Here is an 18,517-nt window from a genome sequence, read left to right as displayed (position 1 = left end):
ACAAAGATAAATATAGGTGGATATGTGCTTTCAGCACATATAAATAGAGACACTATAAAGAGAGGAGGATTTGCCACATATGTTAAAACTTATCATAGTGTGAAAAATGTAGAAACTAAACATTTTGTGTAGGGCAACATATAGAAGCATGCGCCTGTGACCTTTACACTAAATAATAATACATTCATAATTGTGACTGCATGTACTTCCCCGTTGGAAAAGTTTCAGCTATTTTTGAGAAACTTGGATTCTCTGTTGTGCTACCCATCAGTCAGAGGGAAGAAAATTATTGTTTTAAGGAATTTCAGTATAGATTTTCTGAAAGAGTCTGATAGAAAGCATGGCCTTGAAGTATTACTTGATTATTTGAATTTGAGATCAGTTATCGATTTTCAAAATTGGGTAGTCCAAGAAAGCAGCAAACTGATAAATAATGTTTATATAGATCAAGATAAAATGAATCAAATAAAAACTTTTCCTGTTAAGAATGGTCTTTCTGATCACGATTAACAGCTAGTTACAGTATATGACATAGCCCCATACAGAAATGCAAAACAGTCCTCCAAAATTGTGCATTCAGTTTATGATTTAACAATTGCAAGTTTTAGGGCAAGCTTGCAGCAGTTAGACTGTGATGAGGTGTATAGGGAACCTGATGCTAATTTAAAATTTAACCTGTTACATGATAACTTTGTGAGTATATTTGAAAACTGTTTCCCTAAGAAAACAGTGAAACATAATTGTAAGAAACCATCTTAAAAGTCATGGCTTTACGGGAGGGGTAAAAAAATTTTGTAAGCAGAAGAGGAAAATGTATCTTATAACTAGAAGGAGTAATGATCCAGAAACAGTCAAACATTATAAGTACTACTCCACTGTATTAAGAAAAGTTATTAAAAAGTTCAAGTATGTTCATTATGTCTGAGATTAGCACCTCTGATAATAAAATTAAAACAATTTGGAGTATTGTTAAAAGGGAAATAGGGCAACTGAAAGCGGAGGAATACTGTATTTCTACCAAAATCAATGAAAAGTTTGTTGACAAAAAGTCATAAGCAGAAAATATTTTTAATACTCATTTTTTAAAATGTTGTAGAGAAAATAGGATCCAGCAGTTCATTAGAAAGTGCAAGGCTTTACTTGGAAGAGGCAATTCCTATGCAGTTTGATAAAATGAAATTCAACCCACCTCTCGTACTGAAATTGGCAAAATAATAAATTCACTCAAAAATAAAAGCTCACATGGATTGATGGCATTTCCAACAGAGTACTAAATATTGTTCCCAACAGATAAGTAGAATTCTCAGCTACATATGTAGCAGCTTACTGAAAAAGGGCATTTTTCTGGACAGACTGAAATATGCTATTGTTAAACTATTGCTTAAAGAGGAGATAGGCGTGACACTATCAATTACCACTCAGTCTCACTTCTGACAGCTTTATCCAAAAGTTTTGAAAAAGTAATTCATTCAAGAGTAGCTTGACATATTTGTAAAAATGAAATACTAACAAAGTGTCAGTTTGATTTTCAGAAATGCTTTTCACTGAAAATGCTATATATGTTTTCACTGCTCAAATATTAAATGTTCTGAATAACAGAACATCAAGCATTGGGATTTTTTTGTGATCTCTCTAAGTTTTTCAACTGTGTGAATCATGCAATTCTTCTACATAAACTTAAGTATTGTGGTATGAGTGGGACAATGCACAAATCATTTAATTCATGTTTACCTGGAAGAATGCAGAAAGTTGAAATTAACAGTATTGATAGTCTGCAAAAAGCAGCAGAGCCTTTTAACCTGGGAGGCATCAAGAATTGTGTCCCACACCATGTGTCTTGGATACCTTATTGTTCTTATTATTTATTAATGACTTGCCACTCTATACTCATGAAGATGCAATGCTAGTTGTTTTTGCTGATAGTACAATTATAGGAATCACTCCTAACAAAAAAGAATTAGCAGAGGAAATTGTAAATAATGTCTTTCAGAAAATTAAGTGGTTCTCTGCAAATGGACTCTCACTATACACTGTATATACAGTTCTGTACAGTAAATGGCATAACATCATTGACAAATATTGGCTTTGAATGGAAGTCTATTGTTAAGGCAGAATAATCCTAAATTCTGGGTGTGTGCATTGATGAGAAGTTGAATTGGAAGAAATGCGTTGATGATCTAAGGTTCAGCTACTTATGCAATCTAGGTTACTGCAAATTTTGGTGTTAAACTTATCAGTAAATTAGCTTACTGTGCTTATTTTCATTCACTGCTTTCATATAGCATCACATTTTGGGGAAATTCATCATTAAGAGAGAAGGTATTCATTGCACACAAGCTTATAATCAGAATAATAGCTGGAGCCCACACAAAATCACCTTGCAGCCATTTGTTTAAGAAATTTGGGATAGTCATAGCACCTTTGCAATGCATATGTCCACTTATGAAATTTGTTATTAATAACCAATCCCAATTCAAAAATAATAGCAAAATGCATTGCTACAAAACTAACAGAAAGGATGATCTTCACTAATCTGGGTTAAATCTGACTTTGGCACAGAAAGGGGTGAATTATGCGGCCACAAAAATCTTTGGTCATCTACCAAATAGCATTAAAACTCTGAGAGATAGGCAACCAGCACTTAAAAACAAATTAAAAGAATTTCTGAATGATAACTCCTTTCACTCAATTGATGAATATTTAGATATGAAGTAGTAATAGTAAAAAAAAGGGATGAATTTTTAGATATGAAGTACGAAAAAAATTATATTGTGTAAAGAATACTTATGTTAAGCTGACACGTTCCACATCATTACAAAATGTCATATTCATGATCTATGGAACAAGTATTAATGTAATGTAATGTAGCTTCCTTTCCTTCATTATTGGTCAGCCTGACATCTTCCTTTATGCCTCTCTTCTTAGCCTTAACCATTCCATAGAGATCCCTTTTATTCCCCGCACTGTCCTCTTCCATCATTATTGACCACTCTTCCACCCAGTTCTTCTCCTGCCGTGCTATGACACTCTTAGACATTGTTTTCTTCTTCGTTATTCCACAATGGTGTTTCTTTCCACTTTTTCTTACCACTGATTCTCCCACATAGTCTTTCTGCTGCTTCCATCAGCATAGTTTTGAATCTTCCTCATTCCTCCTCTATTAACTTCATGTCATTACTTGGTATGTTGGTCATCACAATTTTCTGAAATGCTTCTTTGCATTTCTCTTCTTTCAACTTCTACACTCATATATTTCCGTCAAGCTTTCTTGTTCCCTTTTCCTCTTTAATCACTGTAGTTGTCAGTACTAAAAGTCTGCGGTCACTGTCTAGGGCATAGGTGGGCAACCAGCGGCCCGTGGTCCAATTCCAGCTCACAATTGGTTTAAATCCATCTTACAGAAGAAATTTCTGGGAGAGAGAGTGAGGTGCTCCCATTGTACTCAGCCTGGAGTTAATTTTCAGATATTTACACTAATGCTTGGTACATGAGAACTGCTTTCTTGGTAGCCATACAGTCGCTGGAAGTTTTAGTGAGCTCTGCTGTCACGGGTTCAAGCAGTTCCAGACATTTCATATAGTGCTAATAAAATACTATTTGCGTCTATCATTTGCAATGGTAGAAATGCACATGGAAATTAAGGGCCCCTCACATGTTCAATTGTATTGTAAATACATCAATATAATGATGATCTTAGGGCATATATTGTTGTATTGTCGATAACAGAAATACTGACAAACAGTACTGATGCTGGCCAAAATATCCTCTGTATTACCAATATGTATAGATCATGTGAGGACGAGTATTATCTGTTTGACAATTCACCACAGTGTTGTTCATATTTTTACAGTTTTACTTCTGTAAATTGCAGCTAATATATGCTACATAAAAGTGATTTAGACTTCCAAAATTTTGAAAATGAGCAAATAATTGATCACCTAATTTATTTAGTGTTACAGAAACATCCCATGCCTATTCGATCAGTCATAAAAATTATTTTTGGACAAACATTTAAAAACACATGTTAATAGTATATGTGGATATTAACACACACAATTTCAAACATGTGCCTATGATCTGTGGCCAAAAAAGCAAAGTTATTCCTACTTGCTTGTCAACTGAAATTGCTTATCTCATTGCCATATTTTGTTTTACTATTCTTTTTGTTTTATATTAGTAACTAATTCTTGTTCTCCATTGTGGACATATTATCAAATTCCTTTTGTTGAAATTGAAGGTAATATGCAATGAATTAGCCGCTATCGGTGTTCATTTTTCCATGAAAACATTTCAAGGTGCCTGGCATTCCATTTCAGATGTTAACATTTATTTATGTCGTGGGAACATTATTTCCTTACCAATGGAGTCGCAATGTATTGCAACAAAACATTTTAAGACAGCTACTGTAAAAGTCATAAGTGAACAAACAATGTTCATTATGCATAAATAAATGTAAATGTCTGAAGATGGTATGAACATAAAAGAAATGTACTCTGAAAAATGTGTATTATGAGGCATAGTTTATTGGTGCAGCATGTTGGGAAAGGGATGCCATTCATATGTATTCATTAACCCATAACCATTTAATGCCACAAATGCTATAGTTTTGGCTTTATGCGCTAGTAGTGCTTCAGTCCTGTCAGTTGACAAGGTGGCCCACCAGTCTCAGAATGGGTGTGAATGAAGAAAACATTTCACAAAAGATTTTCCATGCATGATATAGGGCTTCAGTAGGTATTACCTATACATCTGTGAATGTTATCTTTGTGCCCTGGCCACAGATTATGTAGTCTACCACAGATTTACTCAACAATAGCTTATGACTTAACTTCTTCTCAAGTCGGGTGTTGCTGACTGCTTCCTTTTACAAAAATCTTCACAATTTTTGTCCTCCTTCGTTTCTCCTTTCTCACACTTCCACTTCCAACAATTCCTCATAGCCCTGTCTTTCCTTGCCTGCAGTAAATTTTGATCTCTCCTTATCGTGGTCTTGTGTCCAGTTAATTGTGTCTGCATTCCCTCTTCAGAGTCCTACTCTTTATCAGAACATCCAACTTGCAGTGCATATACTTGCAGAATTTCCATATCCTCCTTTTTCATGTTCATTCTGACCTTCATCATTCTGTCACTTGTTCCTTTCACCACCTCCCTGAACCACTTCCATAATAACTAATGCCACTCAGGTTCTTCATTTTCCCTTTATGAGAACAGCACAGGGTATATCCACTCATCCAAACCCTACTTCCTTTCCATTCCATGTAGTTTCTAACAATCATAGAATATCCATTCCCCTCCTATCAAGTCCACCGCTTCCTCCATCCTGTCTGTTAGTGTCTAAATGTTCATTGTACCAAATCTTAGTCCTTGGAAATAGCTAAGTTGTCTTGCATTATATTCATTGTTCCTGAGGTCTGTTCCACATTTGAAAGCATGAATTTGATCTAATACTGGCTTGCTGGTCTATCGTAGCTGTGTTTTCTTTCAAAGTTTCTCCCTGACCATTTTCGTCAGCAGGAGGCATTTTATGTGTCTTGTACTCTTCAACAGCCAGGAAGTGTTGACAAACAGTTTACTCAGTTTTATTTAGTACTTTTTATTTAGTATTTGACCATTAATGTCTGTCCTGCAGGTTATTTTTGTGTATTTGAAGTGATACTTACACTGTTAGCTGCAGACCAGTCATAGGCATATTCAACTATCATCTGACATGTCTCTGGCAAGGCTGTTTGGACCCTTGATTGGTACATTTCTCCTATCAGCAAACATTACTATCTTATAAACACATATTAATACTTTCACTGCTGGCCATCCCTTAGAATTATAGCCATTTTTGTGGACGTTTTAGAAACTACATGTCCGTTGCAACATGAGGAAAACCAACTGGGATCATCAATGTACATTATTATTTATTTAAAAGTGGGAGGAATTGTACCCCTTCAAATTATGTGATCTTAAATCAACTGAAATTTTCATGCCCCCATCAATTGATGAGACTGACAATCAAAGTGTTGACAGTCATTGGAAGGTCAGTTATGTAAGTTAGAAACAAGTGTGGGCCCAGTAATGATCCATATGAGACATCACATGTTATGTTTCGACATTCTGAAGTTGTATCCATGACTGTGACACAGTCTGTCAATGAGACCTTGTTCTTTCTGTTATGAAGATAATGATTTCATCTATGCAGGAGAGATACCATTAACATCCTGAAACTTTAGTTTGCTAAGTAGAATTTTATGTCCAACCCAGCCAGAGGCTTTGGCAAAGTCACAAAATACATCCGCAGGGTAACTGTTATTATTTAGCTCTGCCAACACTTCGTTTGTGAGCTCTTGTTCTGATTTCACTGTGATGAATCCTTTACGAAAGACAAATTCAGAGGCAGTTGACAAGTTCTGCTCAGATAAATGAGTTAGTACTGTATGATAGCCCACATTCTCCAATAGGCATGTGTTTAGAGGTGGCTTGCTTATCTCCAGTTTTATGGATTGGTGCTGTGACAATAAATCTAAGTCTGTCAGCAAATACAGTGCATCTGCAAAGTCTCTCCACAGTGACAAGTTTCGTGTGTCTTGCCTTTCAGGGCTCATAAGGTTGGCAGCATGTTCATGTTGAACTAGGGGCAGCAGTTACATTAGGAGATGGGATTCAATATTATTACTATTGAAACAATGAAATCAATTAATTACAATTAAATACATTGTATTCACCAATATCACAGTAGGTGCTGGATATGTTTTCCTCTTTCTTGAAGGCATAGCTCAACATGTTTACATTGTGAACACCTTTACCAGTGTTCCAAATGTAACTGAATGCAGATAATGAACTATCGCTGTCTTCAATTCATCTATTGTCTTTGGTTTATTTTGATACACAAGTGTTTTAGCTGAAATCCAAAGGAAATAGTCGACTGGAGAAAGATCCAGTGAGTGCAGTGACCAGAGACCTTTTTGTAATTACTCTATCTCCAAAGATTTCATCCAACAGTCGTAGTCGACTGGTTCACCATATGACCAGTGGTGTTGTCATGTTGGAAAAATGAATGATTTATCTCGTTTTCATTCAGCAGGGCAGTAAACAGATAAATTATTTGGGAACAATAGACATAAAAAGTGATGGTAGTATCAAAAAAGATTGGCCCAATAATTCGCACTCACATTACAGCAACCCATACTCTGATTTCTCTGACTGATGACCTCAGAAGTTAAGTCCCATAGTGCTCAGAGCTATCTAATTTCTCTGCCTGAAATGGTGGTTGGATTTTCTGATGATCAGATTCGTGAATTTTGGGAATTAATGTAGCCAGATAGGTGAAACCAAGCCTCGTCAGTGAGAAAGGTTTGATCTAGAACACCAGCTCCATGTTCGATGAGGTTCTGGGGTTGCAGCCCGATCATGTTGTCTTCTTGCCACAATATTTCGGCTGACAATTATCCAGCCATCTTCATGTGAGTGTCTGTCGATGGAGACTGTAAGTTCCCGGTGTTAGCTTTATAGCAAAAACTGGCGCGGAAACAAATGCACATCGGCGGCTTGCCACAGGAGCATCCTCTATTGAAATCCGAGCCATCTGCAAATACTGGGCAGATTAGCACAGCGCTAAGAAGGAAGAAATGTGACCACCCACAATATCAAGAAGATAAGGTGCTTTTCAAGTTCAGGGCATTCCTTCCATATGTCAGCAACCTTTCATCTAAAGTAGGCAGGATCCTAAGGAAACGTCAAGTTAAAGTAATCTTCTGGCCACTGGTGGAGATTGGTGCCGTTCTCGGTTTGGTAAAAGTTGATCTGGGTCTGCGGAAGGCTGAGATCTATAAAATTCCTTGCCAGTGTGGCAAAGCTTACATCTGTGAAGACACGCACAGTACACGAAAGATGCATTGAACATGAACACCACACTCGTCTTTTGCAGCCCAGTAAGTTGGCCGTAGCTGAGCATTGTACCACAGGACACGCTATGGATTTTTGTGTCATAAAAATCTTGGCCTCAACAAGAATTTTTTGGGATTCAGTAATTGAAGAATCTGTGAAAATACACCTAGCACAAAATCTTGTAAATTGTGATGGCAGTTTTCAACTGGACAGGGCTTGGGACCTGGTGATCTCTCTTTAATTTCTCCTGTGAGTAGACAGTTTAATCATAATGACACTCCTGGTAACATCTGACATCTGGTTTTTACCAATGAAAGCATTCCGACAGAGGGTGGACATGTAGGTCAGCAACTGGAAGCAGTTAATTCCATAAATTATCTGGGAGTACGCATTAGGAGTGATTTAAAATGGAATGATCATATAAAGTTGATCGTCGGTAAGGCAGATGCCAGAGTGAGATTCATTGGAAGAATCCTAAGGAAATGCAATCCGACAACAAAGGAAGTAGGTTACAGTACGCTTGTTCGCCCACTGCTTGAATACTGCTCAGCAGTGTGGGATCCGCACCAGATAGGGTTGATAGAAGAGAGAGAGAAGACCCAACAGAGAGCAGCGCGCTTCGTTACAGGATCATTTAGTAATCGCGAAAGCGTTACGGAGATGATAGATAAACTCCAGTGGAAGACTCTGCAGGAGACACGCTTAGTAGCTCGGTACGGGCTTTTGTTAAAGTTTCGAGAACATACCTTCACCGAAGAGTCAAGCAGTATATTGCTCCCTCCTACGTATATCTCACGAAGAGACCATGAGGATAAAATCAGAGAGATTAGAGCCCACACAGAAGCATACCGACAATCCTTCTTTCCACGTACAATACGAGACTGGAATAGAAGGGAGAACCGATAGAGGTACTCAGGGTACCCTCTGCCACACACCGTCAGGTGGCTTGCGGAGTATGGATGTAGATGTAGATGTAGTTTTCACCTTTATGCATACGCCTGCGTACCACAGATAGAACAGTATTTGCAGAGGGTGCAGATTTCAATAGAGAACGCTCCTGTGACGGCTGCCAATCCGTATGCATTTTTGTGCCAATTTTTGCCATAAAGCTGACATTGGGAACTTGCGGTCTCCAGTGACAGACACTCACCTGAAGATGTCTGGACGATTACCAGCCAAAATATTGTGGCAAGAAGTCAACATGATCCAGGTGCAATCCTGAAACCTCATTGAATGTTCAGTACACCTGGAAAATGTCAAGAACCACTCCAACTCCATGTCAGTTAGCTAATTGCTGAAACCATTCACTATATGATATTCATTTCGCATGGTCTATACAATGTAATTGTTCCACAGCATTGATTTTATATGGATACATTCCCAGTTCTGCAGTTATAGCCTTACATGCTGTCATACAAGAAACTTTATCCTGTTGCAATAATCTCCTAACTGATTTTGTTGGACTCTGCAACATGATGTCCAAAATGTCGTCAAGCTTCTGTTCTGTTGAAATTGTGGTGTGCCATGAACTGTACCTATTGTCTGTAGTTTGTGAATTAGGGAAAATTCATTATAAATAGCTGTCTCCTGCACTCCATGAAGTTTCCTCCTGCATGGAAAACCTCTTCCACTAAAAACACTCTCTCTGCAGTAGTAAGCATCCTCGCTACACTCAGCTTACAAAAGAAATGGACAATAACACAACTAACAGCTGCATTGCACGTGCAACGCTACTACCCCCACCCTACAGGTCCACAGAACATGTGCAGACGAGACTTTAACGTGCTGCCAATCATACGCGCCCCACAAGGTGAACCTCGCCAATGTGTAGAGACTCTGCAGATGCATGGTATGTCCTGAGTCACTGATAGACTACAAAAATAACTTAAGGATAATCTTATCAAATCAGTACAAATTTTAATATTCTTTTAGAAACATGATCATAACCAGCTAATTAGAACTTTTTAGTGTTGTGATTAATTTTATAATTTCCTTAAGATTGTAGTTGTAAATTAACATAGCTTATTGATGCACACAGTCTGAACAATTTAACCTAATAAATCAGTATTTTGTTGTTCATTAGTGGGTGCAATGTTAGTTGCCACTGTAATAGTGATTCAAAAGTGTCACCATTTCTACCCAGAGCTATTTTCTGAGGGGTCAGTTTCATTTGGGTAATTACTTTTGTTTTCTTTTTGTTTAACAATATTCCAAACTGATGTTGCCTTATTCTTAGAGTGTATTTATAAGAAGAAGAAGAAGATACTTAGAGAGAACTCTGGAAGATGTACGACTGTCTTCTTTATATAACGTTTTTACTGCTGTCTCAGCTGAATAAATACTTTATTTACTTTAGAGACATTGTTTGTGTAATTCTGTAAGACAACAGGGAATGAAAGTATGTAAAATAATGCTCCACTTATTACAAAGTATGAAAAGATGGATTGCTGCTTACCATAAAGGTGACACGCTGGCCCAAATTGGTCGAGTTGGCAGTTATGCGCACATGAGTTACGCTTGATTGTATGAATAAACAGTGTGTGTTTCTCTTTCTGGCAAAGGCTGCGGCCAAAAGCTCATGTGTATGTGTCTTTTTAATTGTGCCTTTCTGCAACTTAAGAGTGTCATCTTTATGGTAAGTAACAGTCATCTTTTCCTACATTGTTGACATTCCTACCTGGTGTTTCTACCACTTATTTAATTCGATCAGCACAATGGAAGATACTTTTAAGTACACTAAAATATTTGATTCTGATTATTCAATTCATATGTAATCCAAAAAGTCACTGTTTTTCAGGCAATACATTTTTTCCACTGTAGTTGGAAAGGGAGGTATTTAATGCCATGCTCGTAGCAAGCACTAGGCATTATGTAAGGCTACCAGCACTTTAACAGTGAATAAAAATTTCAATTTAGCTTTTTGGATGAAGAATCAAGTTTCTAATGAACATTGTTCCAATCTATCCAGAATTGTTTTTCCTCAAAAGTGTGTAATTCCTGCCAAATACTGACCTCTGTGAGGAAGGTTTTCATTGAAGACTGTCAGAGAGCAGTGAATTCCATGATATACAGTTTTGGCATGAAGGGTACAAAGAGAAGAAGATTCACACCACTTTTCTGAAGAGTCTTGATTTCCTGATTTCACCTTTGCATAAATGAAGCCAAATTGCTAATCAATTTTTTTTTTTGTTGATCAATCTGTTAATAAAACAGAAAGAGTTCTGGTGCAAGTGTTAGAACAGTTTGTACAAATAATTGAATATTTCACAGTAAGTATCAACATGTAGAGTTGGTTAAACACTCATTCTGATTTTTTAAATTGAACATCTATTTTACAGTGCTGCAACACACCTAAACATAACGGTACCATAAAAAAAGGCCATCTTGTAATTTTTCATGGGTTACAATGATCAAGAGTATGAGTCATGTTTATTTGTTTCAGGTACAATAAAACAGAAGGACTGCAACATGGAAGTGAAGACATGATGCATTTTACGCATCTTCTCATTGAAGCAAAAAGTAAATATTCCCCAAATTTGAAACCATATATAAAAACGCATGAAATTTTGGATTCAGTAGAAGGATTTTCACAGATTATGTTTAACTATAACATATTTCCACCCATAAAAATAAAGACAAAACCCATGATATTCATTCTGAAGAAGAAATTGAAGAGTGGTGTATATGAACGACAATACAGATCCCTTGATATTGGTGAAGCTACCTTAGTAACTGAAGATGCCTTCTTTGAAGATATGCAGTTAGAAAATCAGGAAGCTATTGCATTTGATGAAGAGTCAGATGTATCTGAAATTGATGAAGAGTTAGAAGTCAAAGGTCTGAGTGAGTCACCTGAAACAGATGAGCTTCGGAAAAGTGATGGCGATATTGAAGATAAGATAGACAAATGTGTAAATATAGAAGCCGTTTTAGAAACTCCAACAAGACATGTGACTGAAGAAAAGTCAGAAGCTACAACAGGTGAACTAGGCAAGAGGACAGACATTCCAGCTACACAAGAAGATAAGAGAAATCTGAAAATTAAAGAAAATATTAAAAAAATAATTGAGAAGTATAAAACAAAACTTAAATCACAAGGAGGTATGCAACAAAAACAGAAATCTGCACCAAAAGACATAACAGCAGATGAAATCAGCAAAGCACAGGATATACAACATCAAATGGAACTGGAATTCAAAGCTGACAGTTTTCTTCAGAACCCTGAGAGTTCTGTAGAAAATACAAGGAATGTGAATAGAGAAGCTGTCGTGACAGTTTACAGTGCAAAAGAAAATGGAGAGTTGCATACAAAGCGAGAGCTAAAAAGAAAACTTGTTCGTGAAAAACTAAAATTAGCTAGAAAGATTACCACTACTGAAGAAATAATTACGGATGTTGCACAAGATGAAACTCAAGAGCCTATGACTGAAACTGAAATCAATTTTCAGGCTGATTTGCTAAAGCAGAGTATGGAGGACAAAGGTGAAGAACCAAAGACACCTTCTAATGAAATAAAACAATATTTTGAAACACCTCCTGATGGACGAATAAAACAATCAGCCCGCCAAACAACTTCTGCAGGCCAGCCCTCTGAAGCAGTAAAAGATACAGATTACATATCAGAAAGTGTAGTGGTCAAAACTGAAAACCATTCTGTGGGTGATGGGATGGAATCAAAAATCATGGAAAGAAGAGCAAAACTTAAAAATTTAATTAAGAAATTGGAACGTATGAATGACAAAGCACGTAAGACAGACACTGAAAGTGAAATTGACAGAACTGAAGGGGAAACAGTTGTACGAGAAGAAACTTCATATGAAGCTGGTAGTGGATCTGAAAAGACAAATCATTCAGAAGAAATTATTCTCCAACCAGATCAAATGAAACAGAGCAGTCTTAGCAAAAGTGTAAAGCATTATATCAAGAAAAAAGTTCAAGAAGAGAAACTGAAATTGCCTTCCACAGCTATTGTTGATTCACATCTGAAAGCTGCTGCCTTAAAAAAGGATTTGCAATTGGAGAGCAAAGATTTTGAGATTGCAACAGAACAAGCTATTTCAGTCCCAGATGTTATTAGTGGGGACACTGCTGATACAGCTGTCAAAGATGAGCATAAAAACAGTGAGAAAATAGTAGATGAAAAGCAACTTGACTTGAAAATTGATGGTATGCCAGTAACTAGCTTTGAAAAACAAAAAGAAGAAATTACAGGAAAAGATTATTTCAAAGAAGCAACTGATTCTGTACCACCTGACACTGGCCCCCAGAAAGCTAACAAGAAAAGGAAAAAGTTAAAAATAGATATATCTGTAACAGATTCTTTGTCAAAAGTCATTGCGGACCAACTGTCTCAGGATGACAAAGTCACATCTTCTACAGATAAAAATACAGAAGAATCCAAGGTGATCTCTACTCAGGAAGCTAGTAAAGAAAAACGTTTATCAGAGCAAACCAAAGCTGAAAATGTAGCAAGTAAGGAATATGTTTTGGAACCAACTAATCTTGTTGTGGATCACCAGATAGAAGCTGAGAGCATCTCAGAGAGGACTGATGTACCAGAAAGTGGAGTCAGTAAGGACAGTAAGAGATCAAAAACTTCAAACACTTCTACGAAGTGACTAGACTTCCTTTGTGACAGATTTCTGTCTAATACGCTTGAAGACTCCTGATTAAAATTTTGTTTAAATTTGTAATATACTGTAAAGTGTTAGTACAGAAATCACGCTATTTTACATTTGTTGAATATGAAAATGTTCTTTTTTATATGAAATGTTGTTTGTGATTATACTAAAAAAGTATCACTTTCGTAAGTATATATATGCATTTTCATTGTGATTCTTTCTTTGAACAGTTCACCTCATTTATCAAAAACATGTCCATTTTTACAATTACAGTCATCTTCTAGAGATTATATTCAGTAATAAACAGGAAGCAATTTTTGTTAAAGTATTATTAGGCTGATATCCTGTGCTAAATTTATGTTTTATTCAGCCCTCTTCTGTGCAGATAATCTCATGACATTTCATTTCCTCAAATTCTAAAAATAATACCCAAAACTAGTCACCTCCTGTACTTTAAATATTTTGGACTATCCAAAAAACTACTCTATAATACCATCATTATTAGAGACAGATTAAAAAGACAATCAGAATTAATTGAGACATTTATTGAAACCTACTTGTGGCAGTGGACAATACTTTAATGGAGATGTATTGTTTATTTGTTCAATAAGAGTATGTTGTAAGAATTTTATGAAATATTCCTGCAGACCCAATGGTTTTTCACAATGCAGCACTGTAGAAGCACCAACAGAAAAACTTGTATTAATTATTTGAATTGTGATTTGATTAGTGGACAGAGGAATAAGTGTGTGCAGCAGATGCCCACTCGTGACACACACACACACACACAAATATATATATAAAAAATAGAGGGAAACATTCCACATGGGAAAAATATATCTAAAAACAAAGATGATATGACTTACCAAACAAAAGCGCTGACAGGTCGATAGACACACAAACAAACACAAACATACACACAAAATTGAAGATTTCGCAACCAATGGTTGCTTTTTCAGGAAAGAGGGAAGGAGAGGGAAGACGAAAGGATGTGGGTTTTAAGGGAGAGGGTAAGGAGTCATTCCAATCCCGGGAGCGGAAAGACTTAACTTAAGGGGAAAAAAGGACAAGTATACATTTGTGTGTGTGTGTGTGTGCGTGCGCGTGTGCATGCGCGTGCGCGCGTCCTTTTTTCCCCCTAAGGTAAGTCTTTCTGCTCCCGGGATTGGAATGACTCCTTACCCTCTCCCTTAAAACCCACATCCTTTCGTCTTTCCCTCTCCTTCCCTCTTTCCTGAAGAAGCAACCATTGGTTGCGAAAGCTAGAATTTGGTGTGTATGTTTGTGTTTGTTTGTGTGTCTATCGACCTGCCAGCGCTATTGTTTGGTAAGTCACATCATCTTTGTTTATATATATAATATCACACAAAGACTGGAAACACTGATGAAATAAATCAGTAGCAATTTTCATTCAGTTTTGTCCCTCTTAGAAGCAGTATATGGAAATTTCTTCCTTCATATTCTTTTTCTGGTGTTTAAAGTGAATGAAAATCTGATCAATAAGTTACATTTGTTTCAAGCTCTTAACAAACAATATACATATGGAAAATGTATTGTTCAGAGTAATTACATTTGACATTTTTGATTTTCATTGATCTTCCTTTTTATAAAAAGTGGTGATAGCTGCATTGAGGCAGCTTAAAAAGCATAAGGAGGAGTGTCTTATTCTCATACAGAAAATACAAAAGAGAATATTGGGTGTATGTGAGATGGAAATGAAATGAGAGACAAAAAAAGAGAATATTGGGTGTATGTGAGATGGAAATGAAATGAGAGACAAAAGTTAGATGAAGATGTAGATGGCAGAAGTACAAGAACGGAAAGGATACCTAAAATTAGATGTATATTGAAAAAAGAAAAAAAAAACGATGATTATATTGAGTACTGTGACAGGTAAGATGTCTCATCTTACCTTTGATAGCTACTCAATATCATCATCATCATCATCATCATCATCATCATCATCATCATCTTTTTTTTTTTTAAATACGCGTCTAATTTCATGTATTCTTTCTGTTCTTGTACTTCTGCCATCTACATTTTCATCGTACTTTTGTCTCTCATTTCATTTCCATCTCTGTTTTCACACACACCCAGTATTATCTTTTGCATTTCCTTCATTCTCTGAAACAGGATGGAATGACCTACAATGTTCAGTTGTTGAATATGTACCATGGTGTAGATTAGACTGGTACTTCTTTGTTGATTAAAAATCTTCTACAATCCATTGGTTTTGAAGGACTGATGATAATAACTGATTCCTCAATAGAAAAAGCAGGTGTGGTATGTGGTGTTCATATGAGGATCGACAACTATAAAAAGAGTTGATCAGCAGACAGGCACAGAAAATGACAATACATCATCAGCTTTTCAACCAAGTCCTTTTTTCGAGCTAACAAAAGCATTCGCACTGCAGTGTCAGGAGACAAGAACTAAGTAGTTTATTGTGCTTTCTACATACTTGTCAGTTGCTTAACACTTCTATTTAGTGAGTAGTGAGATCTTCAGATGCAAATGGTAATGTTTGTGTAACAGCAGAGTTCCAAACAGTACATAGCTTAATTAATTAATATTTAATTCATCTTTTATTTGACCTTCAGGATAAAACTGCATCTTAGAATATTAGTAAAAACTTACTACTATGAGTGTTAAAGATTTTTCTTAGCAGAGCACAAGATTCAATGACAAAACAGATGTGCAGCACTGATTGTTACAGTATACTATTGTATAATGAAGGCTGTTTTATGGTAACATGAAACAAAGGTTTATCTACATTTGAGCAATAATGGAGATCATAAATGGTGTGATAAAGCCACATATTCGTGAAACAAATGAAACCCTGATTATTATAGAAATGTTCCTTTATTTGCCTCTTTTTATATGTGCAATGGCTTTTTTCTTGTTCAAAATATAACAAGTTTAAGCAAATCAAGTAAATCATCTGTTCCTTGTAGCAATGTTGTCAGCATTCATCATGAAACAGTGAGTATTGGAACATGCTACTGTGGCAAATATACAAATAAAAAGTCAACAACTATCACAGAAAATTTACATCGAAAACATTTGTAGAAAGAGTAAGCAATAATTGTTATTAATTACTTTGCCTAGTCAGTGAGGGCTTTTTTCATCTTGAAGTAGTAAATTCTATCTTCCCTGCCCCCAGTTACATCCAGTGATAAAAAGAGAGTCAAGTATTTAGCTTGTAATAATTTATTTCAATAGGAATAAAGGAAGAGGAAAAGATGGAGGAGGTATACAGGGGGGCGGGGAGAGTAGTTTGAACACTGTATCAAAAAGTGCAAATTCATTTAGGATCCAGGGATAAAACATGTGCCTCATTTCAGAGGGAAACTGAATTAAACAATGTTGGTTGCTTTTCTGTGGTTTTGTGTGTTTCGCCAAAAATTGCATCAACAAGCTAGATGTGCTCCACATAAATTATCATGCCCCTTTCACCAGTTAAAACATCTGGGTGGAGAAGCTGCAGTTGATGTATAGTCACTGACATTTTGTCCCCATCGATGGAAATTTTTTTTAAGGATAAAGCAGCAGCTATATCACAAGCTCAAAGAGATTCCAAACTTAAAGACACATTTTGAGCTGTGTAGCGGGCACCACAATTTGCTGCTTGATGCCACATGCATATATCTCTCTGTCCAGTGAAATTATTCTTGATCAAAAGTAATCATTTGTTACTCTCTTGTGCAAAGATGTCTGTATTTTATTTAACTCCCTCTTCTTTTCTATCAAAATTATCATGATCTTATAAATTTCTGTTGCCTCTCTACCAAGCCTGCATGATGATACATTGTCTCGGCTAAAGCACTTGTCTTGCAAAATTTTATTTCACGGACTCTATTTTGACAGGCATGATCCGCTATGACTGTTTATCAATTAGTCCAATGTTAAAGTTCCTTTTATGTTCGGTTAACCATGTTTTAATAATGTTCCTCATTAGTTCTAAAACACACTATTTTTGGACTCCCTATTGGAGTAAACGTTTTTCTTGCAAGCTGACTGTTAGTAAGTGAGTTCTTTTAGTAAGTAAACCGGCTCTCATATTAAGCAACTGACATAGATGTGCCATTAGTAACAGCTGGTGTGTAAAAAAATCTGTATAGCTGTGACCAAGCATATACTGGAACCACAAAAAGAAGTATTTAATACTCACTTAGCTGAACACAAAAGGACCTATGCCAGCTTGCACAGCTGGTATTTACATTCTTTGTGTCATTTTTTTGTGTACATAGCCATTAGGCCATGGTCTGAGGCATGTTTCTGTACCTAATGATCCATTCATGCTGCTAGAGACATCTTCAGAGGCTGTAAAGATGCAGCTCCCTATACACCCAGTCAATGTGCTTAAGAACTTCCAAAAGAAGCATTAATACCTGGCTTAAAGAACACAAGAAGAGTTGTCATCTGGGCAGCATGGATCAATTGGTAGTAGCAGATCATGCACTGGTACCAGGGAATCACCAAATTTATCTACTATAGGTTTATCAAGGTCCAATCATTATTATGCTGGAACGTGCACAGAGATCATATGAATTAATAAGCACTCTGGCCTAAGTGCTACATAAAGCAAACAGAACCAACTTTTCTGCTTTCCCAGCCCCATAACAGGCCGGTGCACCTCTGCGATCTTAGCAAGCAATCTAATGGCCTCATAACTCAACTGCTTTGTAGGTGCACATACATGCTTTGGCTTGCTCAGCTTTTTTTTTTTTTTTTAGTTTGAAGCTATTAACAGTGTCTTTATAGTCCCTGATGATGTCTCCAGCATTAAGAGACTAAACATGAATTAATGCCAAAATAACAAAAATCACCGAGGTGATATAGGGAACTGTCCATTTGGACAGATTGATAACTCGCCTGTAGCAGAATATGCTTTTTGTCTAGATGGTGCATCATCTGCATACTCAACTTATAAACGCTATGAGAATTTGAATAGAAATGAAGAGAGAGTTAAATTAAATAAGACATGCATGGCAACTTTGCACCATTAGAGTAGCAATCAATTG

The 18,517-nt window shown here is 36.4% G+C and overlaps 1 protein-coding gene across 2 annotated transcripts in view; it reads left to right on the top strand.

The window, feature by feature from the left end:
* Nucleotides 1-14,027, top strand: part of LOC126267396 (probable Dol-P-Man:Man(7)GlcNAc(2)-PP-Dol alpha-1,6-mannosyltransferase) — a 134,227-nt gene extending 120,200 nt beyond the window's left edge. For both annotated transcript variants that reach the window (XM_049972597.1, XM_049972596.1), the window contains exon 9: nt 11,315-14,027. In XM_049972597.1, coding sequence (XP_049828554.1) covers nt 11,315-13,490 — 2,176 coding nt within the window. In that variant the 3' untranslated portion in view covers nt 13,491-14,027. The remainder of the gene's footprint in view (nt 1-11,314) is intronic.
* Nucleotides 14,028-18,517: the final 4,490 nt, after the last annotated feature.

The sequence above is a fragment of the Schistocerca gregaria genome, chromosome 4 (assembly GCF_023897955.1).
Source record: "Schistocerca gregaria isolate iqSchGreg1 chromosome 4, iqSchGreg1.2, whole genome shotgun sequence".
In the NCBI taxonomy this organism is placed as follows: Eukaryota; Metazoa; Arthropoda; class Insecta; order Orthoptera; family Acrididae; genus Schistocerca; species Schistocerca gregaria.
This window is presented reverse-complemented; position numbering and strand designations above follow the sequence as displayed.